The sequence below is a fragment of the Vipera berus genome, assembly GCF_964194415.1.
Source record: "Vipera berus genome assembly, chromosome: 5".
NCBI classification, from domain to species: Eukaryota; Metazoa; Chordata; class Lepidosauria; order Squamata; family Viperidae; genus Vipera; species Vipera berus.
In genome coordinates this window covers 50,057,238-50,076,475 of record NC_138207.1, presented here as the reverse complement: position 1 = coordinate 50,076,475, position 19,238 = coordinate 50,057,238, and the positions used below count along the sequence as shown (strand labels likewise).

General features: G+C 36.2%; 1 protein-coding gene across 1 annotated transcript in view; it reads right to left on the bottom strand.

Moving 5' to 3' along the window:
- CFAP58 (cilia and flagella associated protein 58) overlaps nt 1–18,841 on the bottom strand; it is a gene marked incomplete at both ends in the record, with an annotated part of 68,641 nt that extends 49,800 nt beyond the window's left edge. The window contains 9 exons of the mRNA XM_081328565.1: nt 2,560–2,751; nt 3,901–3,983; nt 5,101–5,260; nt 7,108–7,245; nt 9,940–10,134; nt 11,073–11,229; nt 12,085–12,233; nt 16,824–17,105; nt 18,788–18,841. Of these exons, the coding sequence (XP_081184691.1) occupies nt 2,560–2,751; nt 3,901–3,983; nt 5,101–5,260; nt 7,108–7,245; nt 9,940–10,134; nt 11,073–11,229; nt 12,085–12,233; nt 16,824–17,105; nt 18,788–18,841 (1,410 nt within the window). The remainder of the gene's footprint in view (nt 1–2,559; nt 2,752–3,900; nt 3,984–5,100; nt 5,261–7,107; nt 7,246–9,939; nt 10,135–11,072; nt 11,230–12,084; nt 12,234–16,823; nt 17,106–18,787) is intronic.
- Nucleotides 18,842–19,238: the final 397 nt, after the last annotated feature.

Here is a 19,238-nt window from a genome sequence, read left to right as displayed (position 1 = left end):
TGTCCATAGGGTCGCGATGGGTCGGACATGACTTCACAGCTAACAACAACAAAAGATAATAAGGAACTATATCTTCTTTTCTGTACATTATAATAGTTACATATTAAATATCCTTTATTTTGGTAACTAATCTGCAGTCTCATTTTGGTTCAAAACAGACTCATTTTGTGTCAAAACAGCTATCATCATATTACAAACCCATTGTGTGTGAAAAAAGAAAAATAACCATAGTTAGAGTTATTTCTTTCATAATAACTCTTGGTAATCATTTTGCACATTATATAATATTCACAAATCACAGTATTAAAATAATCCCCCTTCAAAGGAAATTTAAATGATTAATTTCTTTGAAACTGAAGTCAGCAGGAAAAGATGACTTCTTTTTGGCTACCTCAAAAGGAAGTATATATTTAAGTGGTCCCTGTGTCTCTCAAATAATCTCTTATTAGCAAAATTACATTCATTCTGTAGTCAAGTAATCTGAACAAGTTATTATCCATGGTAGTGTTTCTCTTAACTCTACCTGATTTACTTTAGGGAATATAGAGAATCCTATATTTCAAACTATATTTGACAGCAAATTAGTGTGCTGATGGGAAAAATACCAAAAAAAGAAACAAAGTGAAACAAATACAACAGTTTTTTGTTGTATTCATTGGACATTCTCTGGTTCAGAAAGGCTTTGATATTATGTCCTTTTAGTCTCTTTTTCAGGCTGAATCTATTCAAGAACCCTTCAATACTAAGTCTGCTAATTTAAACATGTAGAACTTTATGCCTAATGCAAATGCGACTTGAGAAACATAAAATCAAATGATAAGATTACTGGTTCTTTCCAGCAAAAATGGTTCGGTCAAAACGTCCATTGATATACTTGCTTTAAATCACATAACTTTGGGTCGCACAATACATATATTTGGAGAGTGATTGCCTAGCCCTAGACTATTGTTATGATTGTGAGCTTAGTATCACTATATTTTGAATAGAACACACATATGTTTTCCTAAATCCAAAACTGACCAACCAATGAAATCATAAGCCACCTTTCTACTCTTCTCTTATCCTGCCATCTGGCAACTCTTCCCTTCCTGCAAAATCCATTCTCTCTACCTAGCGGAGAAGTAGTTCTAAAGGAAGCTATTCAGCTAAGCAATAAGTAGGAGATAGAATATCAGCACCTAACTATTCTTCCCCATAAAGAAAACATATTTTCAGCTTCCTTTTCCTATCCATTTTATTATTCATCAATTTATCTTCTGTAACACAACAAGCCCTTATGGAGCTGGCCTTAATTACATGCCATGTAATCGGTAACCTTCCATACTTGGTTAGCAGAGAAAAAGAGGGTGGAGGATGAAGCATAATCGGCTGAGTGAGCGATTGCAGAGCTTTTGAAACAGGCTGGTTGTCTTGCAGCTGATATTTGAAAGGGCATGGCTAGCCTTTTAGTGAATTAATTTCATGGTGGCTGGAAATGAAATGACAAAAGCTATAAAGAAAGGGTTTAGGAGTTATAAAGAAAGAATTGGAGGGTCGTGTTTTCTACAAGGAGAGCCAAATGTACTCTTACAACTTATTTGTCCTAACAGCACAGAGGAGCACTATCCAGAAACTAAGAAATGTTTAGAATATCACTATTTTTGAATGGTACTAGGGTACTTTTCTGTGGAGAAATTGTGCTTTTAGTGACATAAAAAAGGGGGAGAAAACGGTTTCATAATAAGCTACGAAAATATTCTTGGCATTAATAAGACTAACCAAGTTTTTGTTAATATGCATTTCGGTGGCACTCTAATCCATTCATGCAGAAAGTTACTTTACCCTGTTAAATAATTGTGTGTGAAGGAGAATAGATTTCATAATACTTACTAGTTACCCTGGGACCTCACATTTTTAATTTTCCATTCCTACACGTCTGCTAATTAACAAAATTCCATGCAGCCTTCTCAGAATACCTGTTCCTTAGAAATACTCAAATATTCAGAATTTTCTACTCTTCCAATAGTTTTCACCTCAAGTCACAAGCAGATACCAATTTTCTTTTTAAGAAGAGACTAGACAGTCACTTGTCTGAAATGGTATAGGCTCTCCTGCTTGAGCAGGGAGCTGGACTAGAAGACCTGTTCTGTTCTGTTCTATTCTATTCTATTTTTATTAATTTTAATTTACTCCCATTCTAGAATTAATGTTCTGATGATGTAATTGAAGAATGTCAATGTAATTCCTATACCTTACAAATTTCTAAGTGTATGAAATCCTATAAAGACAATTGAGTGCATTCCCAAACTTCCATCCTCTGGCATTACAATTTCAGAATCTCCACCAAGCACAGCCCTGTGGTTTCAATATACTTGGAGGGCATCAAGTTAAGAAAGGCTACTTTATCTATGGTTTCCCCACCCCACTTTTTTCAGATTTCTATCTACAGATATCAAAATAAGTTACTTATTAAAAGCTTTTTATTCTAACGACCATTGAAATGAAATAAAATCCACATTAAATTCCAAATTAAAATTGAATCGCAGAATTAAGTGTATCTTTCAAAAAGCTTTCTCCTACCTTTTGTGTGAGATCACCAGCTTCATTAATGTAACGATCTCTCTCTTTCTCCAGCTGAAATATAATCTTCCTCTGTTTCTGAGCTTCATCTTTATAATTCTGAATTTCTTCTTCTAGGTTTTTCTTGGATTGTTCATGGAGCTTAACAAGGTTCATCTGTTTTTGAGTGACGCTAGCAGCCTTCAGTAAGTTCTGAAAAGAAAATGCAAAAATCCATGCAGCAAAGCCTAATAATGCCAGACACTCAGAATCAAATTATGCATTGTATGGTTTCTAGACCAATGCCTTTAACTGCTATAGCAAACTGACTCTCATACCGGAGATCTATTCTTACAAAACACATGTATATCTGAAACAGCCTGAAGATACTGTAGATTTAGTAAACATGTGGTAAATTTTAAAACTATAAAAAAGTGCAAGGAGATAACCAAATAAGTCAGAAAAAAATATCATTCCATGTGGAATCCTTAGTGTTCTCTCATCTTGCTTGCAGATGTTTCAGTATCCAACTAAATAACATAATCAGTTATCCAGGTAACATCTAGGTAACATCAGTTAACTAGGTAAAATTACCCAATGTATCCACAGTGGAACCATGAGCTACAGATATTCCTTTCTATTGGAAACAGAATGTACCGTAATTTATCCATGTCAGAAAATAAAGGTTGTGGCGTGAAGGAGAATATCTTTAGATGAGAGATAAAAATCATATCTAGATAGATGGACCTTGTTGCTAAGGGAGGGGGAGATTTCTTCTGCTAATGATAAAAAGATAAATTAATCAATGTAAAGAGGAGTGGAAGTATAAAAAGAAAAGGGGAGGAAAGAGTGAAGTGGAACTGATATCTTGTCTTGGATCAAGGCCAGAAAAAAAATGAAAGTAAGCAGTTTGCACTAAGAAAGCTGTTATTTACATGTTCCTGCCAACTGGAGCAGGTAAAAGGAGTAACCCAATCAAAATATTATCTTCTGCTACGTTAAAATATAGTATCCCTCAATTATAAAACCATTGCTAGGCTTCCTGGTATCTTTCACACTGTTATCATTTTAAACTACTATCATGGTGATTTTTAATCCTGTATCAATTCCTCAAGTACACTTCAGCAAATAAACATCAGTTTCCTGTGAAATAGACACTATGATTTCCATATCTATATGAAACACTATCATTAATGCTTTCAAAAGCATAGGAATTTATGCAACATATGCAGTTTTATTCTGTGTATGTATATATGAGAGCTTAATATTTGTTTGACAGCATAACAGCTAAAAAACAGATAAAGTAACTAAAGATCAGATACTTAGGTGAACTGCAGAATCAGACATACAGTATGTACTTACCTTGTTCAGTATGTCCCTTTCTCTCACAAGTTCATCTATAGCCTTCTTATCAACTTCTGATTGCTTTTTTGCAGCTTCCAGTTCTAAAGTACAAGAAAAAAATGATTTCTGTACTTAAATTGTATGGAGAAATTATAACTAAATGAACTGTTGCATTTTTACAAAAAACAGACTTGTTTCAATGTTCACTACCCCTCTCTCCCTTTTACAAACATAACAAAATGTTGCACTGTAGAGTGCCTTTGTTCAAGGCTGGGATGTCTTGCATACTTCCAAGATATTTCTTTCAACTCATCATTCACCACCAGTTTTTCACTTCATTTTTTTTTCCAGAAAGTGATCATTTCTTTGCCACAAGGAATCTTCAGTCCAAAGAGTTGGGATGCCCGCCAAGAATACTGGCCACCAGGGCCCTATCATGTAAAAATGGGGAATTGACCCTACTTTATATGTTGAGAGATGCATACACAAGGTGTGCCTTCAGACAACAAGTCTAGAGCCACGTATGGTCATGGCAGTTAATACCTTGAATCGCATTCACAAGCCAATTAGTAATGCAACAGTGTTACTTGAGTTTATCAAAACATGCCCATCTTTGCCCAGACTATCATTGTCTATGCTAGCTTGCTGTTTTATATATATATATATATATATATATATATACATATATATATATATATATATATATATATATATATATATATATATATATATATATATATATATATATATATATATATATATATATATATATATATATATATATATATATATATATATATATACATACTCTGAGCAGGGCACTATAACTTCCCTAGAGTTATCAAGCCCACAAAGCCACTTCATGTTGGGCAAATTCAGTTCAAAGCCTGTTATCCTTCCACCCAGAACCTATTTCTTTCTTTCTGGGGATGACTTCACATGAACACATTCAATGGGTCTGCAGGCAAGAGACATAAACCATAATTACACTGTGTGATTTTTTTTTATTAAAAAATGGCATTGGTGCCAATGGATGTTTCCTTTAAAAAGTGACAGTGTACAGTGATTTGAAGCAAGTAAATATTAAGAAGCTGGAGGGAAGGATTGATTTTGTCTGAATGCAGTAATCCAGATCAGATCATCATATGTTTAGATGGCAATACGTAAAAAGGAGAAACTGGAACAGAACCACACAAAAATTAGATCATTGCTTCTTACCCTTTTCCAGTCCAGCTATCTGATTTTTAAGGGTGTCTCTTTCACATTCTGCCTGGGTTTTGTTCTCCTCTACAACACGCAATTTTCGCTGCATTATTTCTCTCATTTTGGTTAGCTTTCCTATCTCCTGACGCATCTGAGACACTTCATCTTCTTTTGTCTAGGAAAGACAAGTGAAAAAAAAATAGAGATAATAATTAATATAAATTTTATCAGATCCATTTGCTACTCTGTAGAATTGGGAAAATGAAAAAATTGATAATATTAAATCACAATATTATAATAAGCTTCCAAAAATATCTAAGGCATAACTTGCATCCCTCGTAATTTCTTTTCACAGTTTTTTTTTCTTATTTAAATAAAGAAACAAATCTCTGAACTCACTGACCTCATGACACAGGAAACATTTGTCACTACATCCATCAATATCTAAGGGCAACTGGAAAGAACTGCTAGACATTATTTTTTCTGTTTAGCTTTCTCTAGCATTTTTTTTCTGCTAAGTTAAATAACTACAGTAAAAGAAAGGCCTGGAAGAAATCACGAAGCAGTCCTAAATATCTGCCTTGTAACATATCTCATTTAACCTAGGACCTATTTTTGAAGCAGGCATTCATAAGATCATACTGCCAATCACTAAAAATTGAAGCAGCATGTTTTTTGAATGCATGAGTTTATAATATGCCAAATTAAATATCTACATTTCCCCCCATCCTATTGGCCCCTAAATACGTTATCAGTAGGGATATTCCTGCATTTAAATCCAAAGCCGAATAGGTCTCTCTATACACTCACGTTCGACTTTCAGCACCTCCTTAAAATGTATTTCAACTAAGGGACATTAGCAAATGAGACAAGATGCTTTGGTTAGGCCTGGGCATGCTGTCGGTACCTTAACTTAAACACATTTTCCTGGACTGAACAGTGAGTGCCCTAGACTATGAAATACAAATACAGTACATTCTTGATAAATTAGAAAGTGGGCTGAAAATAACAGAATCAAATTTAACAAAGGCAAAAGTCTTTGCTTAGAGAAAATGAATATACAGACAAGCATGATGAATACTAACTTGATAACAGTACTTGTTATAAAAATTTTAGAATGCTAGTTGATCACAAATTGAGTGTACTTCCTCATGGCTGTGTCAATGTTTTCTCCATCGCTGAGTCAACAGAAAGTATGTCATGATACTTTGTATTGCCTCCATAGCTACTATACCTCAGCAATGAAACTGAAGAGTAGTGCTGTCCTTTTTGATTTATTATGGGATAGTTTTCATGGATTTCCTAGCTTCCCTTTCCTTTTCACCAAGCACATCTACCAGCAGGAAAACAAACATGAATTATAATATATAATGAAGCAAAATTGGGGGCTTCCAGAGTCCCTCTTCAATTTAATCCCTTCCCACTGTACACTCACCAACCAATCCACCAAGAGGTTATTTTGGTTTTTTTGTTTTTCCCCCTCAATATATAAAAACAAATGAGATCAGCTGGAAAGGAGCTGGTATGCAGATGTTTCTGGCTGGATTAGATAAAATAGTACTGTTGAATGGCAGTATTATGAGTTTCCCTTTGGAAAAAGATTGCCCAAGGTTTTCAGACATGAACATTTCGAATCCCAAAAAAAATTAGTATCAAATAAAAACCAGAAAGCAGTTAGAGAACAACACAGAATAGAAAAGAGACGGTAATTTAAAGAGCAAGTTACAGAAAATAGTATGCACTGTTATGCAAACAATTCTTATACATACTTATATTCAGGGTCAAAGTACACATATTAATTTGTGAATTCATATTTCTGTTGTGTAAAGAGCAGCTTACAGGGGAGAGAAAGAAGAAACCCTTTTCCTCACACTCACTTGTTTTTCTAAACCTATTCTTTGAAGTTCAACAAAAATCAAAGATGAAATATTGAAATATATTAATTGCAAATACTAATAATCTGTTATGGATTATATTGTAATTTCAGAATTGGCATTATTCTGGATAATGTCCTGAACGTACCCTCAGTTCAGTGGTTTTCTGCTGATTCTCCTGCATTAGTTGTTCAATGGCTAAACTGTGTTGCTCATTCTCTAGCTGAAGCTTGGTGTTTCTTGCTGTAGATTGTTCTAGTTCTTTTGTGGCTCTTTCATTCAGAATCTGCAAGATTACAGCATAAAGAAGTTAATTTCTTTGTAATCAGATTTTGCAGTAAACTCAGTTTGCTTATTACATGCCACTTATCACCATAACAGTAATCTAATAGATGAGATATGTGATAATTGCTTGACAGCTGTAGCAGGGATAGAGCTTCTAACAAGTAACACTGTGGGTATAATTATTTTTCTAGAATTAGTTGAAGGATAAATATTGTAATGATAGTTTCCCATCTGTAAGACAAAGTGTACATTTTCTGTAATTATTATAAATGAACAGGATAGCCAAATGGTTTTAATCAGCAGTATTTAAAAGGAGCTATGAATTTTAGCCAATCTTATATTAATGAAAAAGGTCTTTTGCTCAGTAATATCATTGCAAACAGATCCAGGTACAATTGCATCAGACCCAATTAGGACACAGGTAATCAGAAATTTTAACACATGATAATGGCCACAAATGTTTAAAAAAGACATTATCATTAGCGATATGGCCATGGTACCTTACTAGACAAAATGGCTTAACAGTACCTGTTGGATCAAATCTTCGTTCCTGAAGTGGGGGGAAACATTTTCACACAGTTACCGCTCTCATATTTTATTGTGGGATTTTTAGAGGCAATTTGTTAGGTAATAGGGAAACACAGGATGCTAGAGTTAAGCAGGCATTGACTCAGCAATTTTTCTGTTTTATGGTACTCACATTCCTAGTTTTTCCTCCCAACTTTAATCCAACTTTACTAAAAAAATAGCATTTTTACCCTGAAACTTTGATTATGAATATAATTGGATATGCATATTCTCTAAGCTTGCACATCAACAAAGTATATTAAAATACAAAATCACAGTAAATCATTAGAAAGTGTAAGATGCAATTTTCCATTCTGCTAGACAAAAATGAAAATTCCTAATCTGAATAATTAGTTTTTTTAAAAAAAAACAGTCCAGCCTGTTTAAAACAAATATAACCTATTTTGTGAAATAAAAATGATACATTCACCTTGCATCTGGTATAGGGTGTTGTTTTGTTTTGTTTTTTTGCTTTGCATATCTTTAATTAAGAACTTATATTTTTGTGAGGAAAGAATTTGGATGATCAAGCATTACTGTTTTAAATTGAAAATGACTATGCACAGTACATTTTAGATGCAGAGCAGCATGGTAACGTGGGGAATATATAGGTAGTCTTCGACTTATGACCACAATTAGGACTGGAATTTCAGTCACTAAGCAATGCAGTTGTTACAGGAGTCATCAGGTGAACGGACTTTATTTTATGACCATGTTTACCATAGTCATTAAGTGAATCTGGCTTCCCCCATTGATTTTGCTTGTTGGATACCAGCTGAGCACATTGCAAATTGTAATCCCATAACCACAGGATGCTGCAATTGTTATAAAGATGCCTAAATCATGATCATGTGACCATGGGGGGGGTGTCATAATTTTGAGGGCAGTTTATAAGTCACTTGTTTCAGTATCACTGGAACTCCTAGCCATCATTAAATGAATGGTTGCGAGTTGATGAGTATCTGTAGCATCATTCAATGCCTGAAAACAATTGTATCAAAACTAACTGGTATCACCCAGAATTTTTAAATAGACCCTTGCACTAATTTTATTAGGCACAACATTCTCCAATGAGTCAGATTCCCTTTCTTCAAAATAAACAGATGGAACAGATGGAAACTAATCAAGCAGAGAAGCAACCTGGAACTAAGGAGAAACTTCCAGACTGTTAGAACAATTAACCAGTAGAACAACCTGCCTCCAAAGCGGTGAATGCTCCAACACTGGAAGTTTTTAAGAAGAGACTGGACAGGGTTTAGGGCAGACATGTCAAACACAAGGCCCGGGGGCTGGATCCGGCCCACGAAGTGGTTTCATGTGGCCCGTGAAGCCATCCTGGAAACAGTGAGGGAACGGCCCCCACTGCCTTGGCCCTGGCCCAGAGACCCTCCTTCTGCCAGAGACCCCCAGATCTGTCCCACTCCTGCCCAGGCCCCCATAGGCACCCTTGACGCGAACGATGTAGAGCTGGCCATTCCCACCCAGTAGGCCATATGCACTCTAGCCACGCCCACCCAGTAGGCCACGCCCACCCAGGCCATACCCACCCGGCCCCCTGAGGGCAACCACAATGCTGATGCGGCCCTCAATGAAATTGAGTTTGACACCCCTGGTTTAGGGTTTCCTGCCTGAGCAGGGGGTTGGACTAGATGACCTCCAAGGTCCCTTCCAACTTTATTATTATTATTATTATTATTAAATTGCTTGATTTTAATGAAACATTCTACTGAATTAATATGTTACAATTACCAAAGTTCTTTTGCTGCTGACTAAAAATGCCCCTATAAGGTTTTTGCAGCACCAGGGGAAATGGCCTGAAAAAAAATCAGCAAATTTCAGAAGATACTTTTAAGTCTGAGATAAAAAAAACACTAGATGTTAAAAAAACACCTTGAGATCTGACAATATTATCTGCTTACAAAAGTAGCAGCATTTCAACTGATTTTTTTTCCCACCACTATCATATCCTAAAGCCACCCTGGGCAAACATACATAGAAATACTGAAATTTCTGCCATGCTTTTCATCCACGATTCAATTGTTTTTCTGAAGATAGAAACGATTATGTTTTAAATGTGGTCTCGGTATAAGAACTTAAAATGTGTGTTAATGAGAATCTTTTAAAATACCTTTTGTTCCTTCAGTTGCTGTTCGCATTTCAGGAGCTCCTCCTTACTTTTATTTAAACCCTGCTGCATTGTCTTGATATCAGCCACTTTGTACTCTAATTCATTCTGAAGTTGCTTCAGTTCTCTTTCCATTTTTTCTTTCTTTCGTGTCTCCCGTGAAGCCTCATTTTGACGCATCTGGATTTCCTGATGGAGCTATAACAGCACCAAACACAAAAATTCTAAGAGTACTTTCTCCTGTAGTTGGGGAAATATTAATACTGGATTGTTTTAATGCTACAGTAACCTGTTAAAAATACCTTAACTAAACTCATTTTTTTTGTAAAAAAAATATGTTTGGAATTTTATAATGTATTAGACAAATTGTGACCCACTGTGACCCAGATCCTTTCAGAAATATTTACTTACAAGATTTCTTAATGGCTTCAACCATGACAGAACTTCTAATGTCCTGCCTTCACTGGAAATGTTGACACACAAACTTCCTTCAGGAAAGGCATACTGTTCTAAACAACCATGGTGGGGCCAATGAATCCAAATGAATTCATGAAACAAGGTATGCTTTTCAACCTTCTCTTTGTTAAATCACGGTTCTTCTTTAAAAAGGGTGGTAACAGCAGGGTGAAGGAGATTCCCCACCGGAAAAGTATATATATGATAGCTAATACACTGAATAGCTGAGCATTAAACTTCACGAGGAAACTAAAGAACCCATGATAATGACTAAAGAAAAACTGAGACATATGAGAAATGTGAGAAAAATCGTGTACATTATGAAAACACAACTCACAATTACCCTGTACCTCACCCAGAAATCTCAGGTTGGAGAATGGTAATTAGAAGGAAACAAAACAAATCATTAAAGGTAATAGGGGCAGAATGGAAAACTAAAGAATTGCAGCTACTCAAACAGGAAGATTTGAAATGTAATAAAAAAAAGGTTTCTCAGATTACTGCAAATCTGGGGGGGGAGGGGGAGTTGGTAGAAAAAAAGTAAAGCATTGCCCTGTTCTTGACATCCGCCCACAGAGCTTCCAGAAAAAGAAAGGAAATGAAGCAACAGTTATCAGCTAATAAAGGTAAAATGCAAAGACAGAATAGCAATCTAGTTAAAGAAACACAATTACACAAACCTGAGAAATAGTAGATTCTGCTTCCAGTCTGGTCTTTTCTGCCTCCTGCTGTTGATCTGACATATTAGCTACACTGTCACGTAACTTTACAACTTCTGCCAAAAGCTGGTCTCTCTCTTTTGTTACTTCTTCTTTAAATTTTAACAACTCCCGCAAGCTGAAAGAAAACAAATCTCTAATCTGAGCTGAAGCTTCTTAGAAAATAATTAGGTAGCAAAATTCGTTGGTATATTATTCCACTTTGATCACCCCTTCCAATTGTTAATTAAATTACATATGTGATACAGTTACTAAAAACATCCACAAGGACCGTGCAAGGAATAACTTTAAATGGTTTCTTCAATGCATCTGAAAATTTTCCTATATCCCCTTTTGGCACTACTATTGAAAATTTGGCCTGTTTATCGAACATGATAATAACTAGATCAATTTACTTTCTTTCCTTACACAGTATAATGTTGGTCCCTTGGTTTCATGAGGAACTAAGGTCAATGAAGCAAGAGAAGTGATCACTTGAGCAGAAAGGAGGAAATCTCAGAATAAACCTGACTGACCATAAAAAGGAGGCAGTGAAGAATTTATCCACAGTCAGAACAGATTTGTGTTGTTTCTTCTGCACTGTGTGATGGCAGCAATATCACAAGGTTAGGAAACAAAGATAGTTAGTGTGTTGCTGTGTGTTGCTTTTTACCACAATTGCTTTGATTTGAATTCTACTGTCAGGGGTATAGTCTCAGTAATGCACTACTGTACTTTTCTTTATAGAGGAAAATTTTGATTATCATCTATTTATGTCATCCCCTATTTATGGTCTCAAATAGCAGAGTTTACAAACAGGTTTACTTGCAAACCATTATCCATTCTAAGGCTGTGAAATATAGTTTTGAATACACATATCTAAAATGAGGGCAGTATTTACATAATAATATGCATAAGTTAATACATATAGCCTCTATAAGAATAAGACATCATGGATAACAATCTTTTCGAATCTGTCATAGACCCAACTTACTTGTGCTCTTGACCCAGTGACAATCCAGATCCTTGTTCTACTAATTTAGTTAAGTTTATAATTTCCTCCTTAAGAGACATGATGGTTTCTTTTGCTTTCTGTTCTTTCTCATATGCTGCATCCACCATTTTCCAAGCCTTTTCAATCTCCTATTGTTAAACAGTAAAAGTTATATATCATACAGTATTTAACTTGAAAATCACAACAATTCTTTAACTTCCACCTTAAATGATTTCATATTTAGATTCCATAATAGTTATAGTAGCAGTGATACTATTCAACATTCCACACTAAGAAATTTTGTAACTTTTTTATTTTTAATTTATTTATGTCAGTCTCTGAGCTTTACCTAAAATCCATTGGAACAGAGCTTTTAGGGATATGTAAACAGATGGCTTGATAGATAGCTAAATATGCAGTATAAAAACTCTGGGCTACTCTAGGAAAGATTTTAATAAAGGTAAAGGTTCCCCCGCACATGCGTGCTAGTTGTTTCCAACTCTAGGGGGCGGGGCTCATTTCCATTTCAAAGCTGAAGAGCCAGCGCTTGTCCAAGAACATCTCTGTGGTCATGTGGCCGGCATGACTAGACGCCAAAGGCACATGGAACACTGTTACCTTCCCACCGTAGTGGTCCCTATTTTTCTACTTGCATTTTTACGTGCTTTCGAACTGCTAGGTTGGCAGAAGCTGGGACGAGTAACAGGCACTCACTCTGTTACACGGCACTCGGGATTCGACCCGCCAAACTGCCGACCTTCTGATCGACAAACTCAGCGTCCTAAACCACTGAGCCACCACATCCCTAAGATTTTAATACACCTCAGCAATTACATGTAGGTTTGACTAACAAAGGATGCCAGCAACAACACAGAAGCAATATACCACTAAATTGCAGAAACCTTGCTTCCTCATGGATTTTTTTGTTTTGTTTTGTTTTTTAGGTCTGTTTAAGAGACAGGTGAAAACAAAGTCATTCTGTATTTATGGCCTTATGCTACATTGCCTGCTATGCCTCACAGCTCTATTTCACAATCTACCTTGAGGGAAAAGAGTTTGAGAATAACATTTTAAAAGAAAAATAAATTGACTTCATGGCCAAATAAGAGAATAAAACAGTTCACAAGATCTGTTTTAATGATTCTATGGTGAAATAACATCTATTTTTTCCTGAGGTTTATTCATTGAACATCCCCAGGAAGTGATAAGATGTAGTCAATAACTGATAATGGTTAAATAGATGAATGTTTTAATAATCAGTTGCTGTCTAATTTGGGCAGATGAAAAACAGATCAAAGGAAATCCTGATGATTCAAAGCCACACCAAAGTTGCTTAGAACCTGCAAATACTGAGGGATGAGGGTTTGGGAAGAACTACTATATTTACAGTATCTTCACAATACACAAATACACAATACACAAATCTTCACAAATGCAAATGCAATAAACAGTGAACTAGCAGAACTTCATAAATCTTTACTTTAACATTTAGTTTTCTTAATGTGAAATCCTTACTTGAAGTGTCCATTCTTGATCACCTTTAACTCAGTATTATAGTGGATTCTGTGAATTGATATTTATTTTACCTGTATTTTTATTTCATTTATCAAATTTTTAAAACCATCCATCTCCCCCACAGAGTGACTCTAGTTCTGTGGTGGTGAACCTATGGCACACGTGCCACAGGTGGCACTCAGAGGCCTCTCTGTGGGCACGCGTGCTGTTGCCCCAGTCCTAGGCCTTCAGCTGGGCTTTACAAAATCTTTTTACTTTAGGCCTCCACCGCCGTGTGCAAAAAAAAAGGTTCAATCAATCAATCAATTTCAACTTCTTGCGGGGAAAAAAAGATCTCACAAAGTTGGAATTGATTGACTGAACTTTTTAGTCCCACCCAGTCTGCCGTTACCACCGCAGCCATGCCCACCCAATGGGCCACGTCCACCCAATGGGCCACGCCCACCTGGCACCCGATGATACATAAGTGGTTTTTGGGTTGCAGTTTGGGCACTCTGTCTCTAAAAGGTTCGTCATCACTGCTCTAGGTGGTTTACAAGTAAAAACAATTTTTAAAAATGTATATGAAATCTACAATTTAAAAAGGCAACTGTGGATTAAAAATTAATATTAAAAGTTAATTAAAACATGGGCTTTCAGGATGCTAACCAGCCCTATGGCTATATGCCAAAGAGTCATGATGAGGTGGGACGGTCTGATGTAATGAGAGGAAAATGGTTCTGTGGGTAACGTGGCCCCATGCCATGTAGGGCTTTAAAGATCATAATCAACAAGTTGAATTAGACCCAGAAGCAAGCTGGCACCATGCAGCTCATGCAGTAAAGGTGTTACATGTGCCATTCCTTAGGTGCCAAGATTGACCACACAGCCATATTCTGTACCAGCTGAAGCTTCTGTATACTTTTCAAGGGTAGCCTTATGTGGAGTGCACTGCCATAATCCAAACAGGAGATGGCCAAGGTATGAGTGACTCCCTATCTGCTTATTCTCCTGTGCACTTTTGCATATCCTGCTTCTGAACATTGCATGTTAGTTGTTTAATCAATGTGTTTGGGTTACAGTTACAACTCTGGTCAACTAACATAGGATTCAATTCAAAAACATAGACCAACAGGATGAAACATAATATATAAAAAGCATGGCATGACTAAGACCAGCTCACACTCAATCAATTTCAAAATGTTATAGGCAGGCTCATCCAGTACCCAGGCCAAATGCTTGGAAGAATTATCACAGCACTACTGGTAGTCCTTGGTTCATGGTGGCATCTGGGACCAGCAATTCCATCATGAATTGTGACATTCCCTGTTGTCTTTATCAGGCAAATCCCATATCATTGCAATGTCCCACAGTCATGTGACCTCCTGCCCACTTCCTCACTGAAGGCCATTACCTGACCATGGAAAGCTGTGATGGCCAGAATATTACAGAACATAAGTCTCTCTCACTCAGCACTAATATAATTTTGTTTGTTTAGTAGATAAATAAATAAGCTTTTTGAAATGTTGTCAACAATGAGGACCCAGATTGTTGGGGGCAATTAAGCTGACTTTGTAATAATGCCGCTTGGGGGGGGGGGGGCGAAAGCCCTAACAAGCAGGCATATACATAGAATGAAGGCTACTGCTAAGCTTGTAAGCCGCCCTGAGTCTTCGGAAAAGGGCGGGATATAAATGGAATTAAAATAAAAATAAAATAAATAAATAAATTCAACAAAGACTACCTATGATCACACAGGCATCAGATAATTTACCAAAAGGATTGCCTTTGATTCTGACTTAAAGCCAAATTCAGGAAACTGCATTTACAATGAAGTTCTTTCAAGGCAGTTTTTTTTTTCCATATCAGATTAGGCTAATAGACCTATAAGGATCAATGCCAAAGCTAGCAAGGAATAATAAATCTGGGGAAATATATTCAAGTTACAACTAATGTGGAAAACGCTTTCTGATTTTGTCTATGGAGATTCTATGTCATCCAGGTCATGATTGTCGCAAAAGTGCTTTTTCAAGAGGCAACTGGACTTTCTTGTTTTTCTTTGAAGACGTTTCGCTTCTCATCCAAGAAGCTTCTTCAGCTCTGACTGGATAGTGGAGAATGGAAGGATTTATATTCCCTGTAGACAGGTGATCATTTGCATTCTTTCAGATAGTTGTTGGATTTGTCTGGGTTCTCAGGGTCATCTGAGTAGTGCAAATGGGTGTGGAGCCTTCTTGGAACTGCTGAAAGGACTGTGTTGTGGAGCTTTGCTTTCTGCAAGATGTTTTCTGTGTCCCTTCACTGCTGAACAAAGGCACAGGCTTTGTAATCTGCAATTTTTCTGGAAATCCATTCATACTCCCGTATTATTTGAAAGTACGAAAGCCCATCATCCAGTGAGAGCTGAAGAAGCTTTTTGGATGAGAACTGAAATGTCTTTAAAAAAAAAAGACAAGACAAGAAAGTCCAGTTGCTTCTTGGAAAAAAAACCTTTGGGGCTTTCTGGTTTCACTTTTTCCTGGAAGTTCATCCATTTCAGACATATAAAAGCAATGGTCCATCACAATCCTTCAGAATTACAGTTTAGACAACAGAACCAAAATATATTTTTAATAGTGCTTTGGAATCAATAGTACAGCACCGCAAATTATTGTTCTGGCTTTAATATCTATATTCTCTTAGACATAATATAACTGAATTAAATATTCAGTCGACATGCATAAGCTGAGATCAATAAGGTGGATCTCAGTTCCAATATAAACTATTAGATATCATTTTAGGAGAACCAAAAATCATAGAAATACATTTTACAAATTTGTTCTCACCAGAGAATATATATTGTTTGATAAAAGGTAAAGGTTCCCCCGCACATGCGTGCTAGTCGTTTCCAACTCTAGGGGGCTGTGCTCATCTCCGTTTCAAAGCCGAAGAGCCAGCACTTGTCCGAGGACGTCTCCGTGGTCATGTGGCCGGCATGACTAGATGCCAAAGGCACACGGAACGCTGTTACCTTCCCACCGTAATGGTCCCTATTTTTCTACCTGCATTTTTACGTGCTTTCGAACTGCTAGGTTGGCAGAAGCTGGGACGAGTAACAGGCGCTCACTCTGCTACGCGGCACTCGGGATTCGACCCGCTAAACTGCCAACCTTCTGATCGACAAGCTCAGCGTCCTAACCACTGAGCCACCGCGTCCCTTCTATTGTTTGATACATTGCTCTATTTGTTAATTAAGATTATTTTACCCTTTTCAGTGATGTTATTGTTGTCTGATCATCCTGAGAGAGCTTTAGAGCAGTAGCCACTTTAGCCGAATTCACCACAATCTCTGCATTCAGTTCCCTGCATTTTGCCATGAGACGCTTTTCATTCTCATAGGACTTTTTCAGCACTGCATGGAGCTTCTCATATTCCACACGAAATTTCTCCAGGCTTTGATCTCCTGTAAGTTCACTGATGACTTCTTGGAAGTCTTTCTCCAAAGCTTCAAAGACATTTTCTTCTATTACAGGCTTATCATATCTTTCCTGTAGAAGAGGAAAGCAAAACCATTATATACTAGCCAAAAATATGTTGACCTAGAATGGTGACATATTAGGAATTATGTATCCTCTGTGATTATGGAAAGTCTGCTCTAATAATGTTTTAAAAATTTGTTTTAAACATTTGCCTTTCAGTAAATATTTGAAATATAATTTCAGCATTTATAATAAAGTTCTACAGTTAAGCAAAACATCCCATATATGCCCAGTAGGCATATATCTTTTTAATCTTTTTATATCTATTCATCTTAGTATATATAAAATCATACATTTCATGAAGCTTCTTTTTTTACTAAGTAATTATTTCTTCAACAGTTAATGTTAGGTAAATGCACGGCTACATACATTGCTCTAGATGTAAATAATATTCCAGCTCTGACAACACCCTTTAGAGTTCTAGTAAATTTGTTCATTCTAAAATAAGGCCAAATTAACCCTAATGATTACCTCATTCTCCTCTATGTCCTATATGAATTCTTCATTCTTCCCTCTTATTTCATTCTTATAATTTTAGATATGAACAAAATTGTTCATGTTGTACCCTTGTATCTGTACTGAACGTATAGCCCACAATAAAACTATTTTTATTCTTAAAGCTTGAAGTTTAATGGTATTTTGTTTATGATATACTACTTGATGACAGGGAAATATGAAGGAAATCAAGCCGAAGTAAAGTTTTTGTGGGCTAAGCAAAGTACTACAATTGCTTCTGTTTTATTTTTCCAGACTGAATTCATGCCAATCCCTGTTATTCAGACCATAAAACATGATTTATAGTCCCCAGGTTAGCCCAGAGTATCAAAAAGCACAGACTGAAGCTGAATGAGTGGCAGAAGGAAAGTTTATAACATAGAACAGTTGCTGCAAAAAGCAAAAGGAAATGGGTTCATCTAAAGCAATCCCTGTAGAAAGAGCACAAACTCAGATGAAAGAAGTGGGGGGATATAAAATAAGGGGGGGGAAGAATGGAGAAATGAAGGAAAAAATACAATGGATTAAAACAATATTCAGGGATTTCTTTTGAACTAGAGACTAGGAAACGGGGGGGGGGAGGTACAAAGAAAAAGAAACAATAATAATAAAGAACAAAAAGGAGAGAAGCTGTGAAGTAATTAACTGAATGAGGAAGATCTAGTATACTGAATACATAAGAAAGAAAGTCATAAATAGGTGCATGACATCCACAGGGGGCATCAAAAAAGAAAATATGGTGGTGTCTTCAGCATAATCAAAGCTCTGGCCATTTTGTGTCTGCACTGTTGATTATTTTGCTCCCCTGTGTACATGCCACTGCTCTAAACTAGTTTTAAACATTTCGCATTCTAATCAATGTGGAAGGATAATATATGAAAGAAAAGTGTGGCATGGTTAAAAAAAGAGTCACAAATGTATACAGCAAAAGCATTACTATAGTGAGAAAATAGAAATTTGGAAATAACCAAAGGCCATCAAAGCAAACAGTTTAGTGCACTCTAAATATTTTGGACCATTCTGGTCCAGGCTGATGGAACTCATAAACATCTGAAGGATTAGAAATATAACAAGTTATAAAATGGAAAACAGAATGGAAAACAATGATTAAGAGGCATTCAGAAAAGAATGAAGCATGAAATCAATAGGAGTAACTAATGCCTGTACTTCACAACAAAACCATTTCCTGATAATACCCTATTTTCTTCCTTTGGCCCCAGTGGGATGATTTCATCTCCTCCGCAGACCATGACCAAAATAGTCTTAACGTCATATTAGTTGTATTCATAAAAAACATGTTTTTAATTTTATCTAACCACAATCTAAGGTTTCTAAAATTTAGAATGCTTTGTCATTCATTATCTTAGAATGAGGTTACTTGACCTGTGATAGTTTTGGTTAGCAATGCACATGATCTAAACTGCAGCATAAACAGAGGTGCTTGTACATGACTCCTATTTTCCATTTACTAACCAGTTTTGGCAATACCCTTTTTTCCCCCAAGCACTTGCCCACTCCATTAATATTCATTTTCCTGAGTTTTTTGTAGCTAAAATCTGTTTCTAACCCCAATTTATCTCATATTTAAGAAGAGAGTAGATCAGCAGATTTTTCACCATTTTACTTGTGGAAGAAGAATAAACAAAT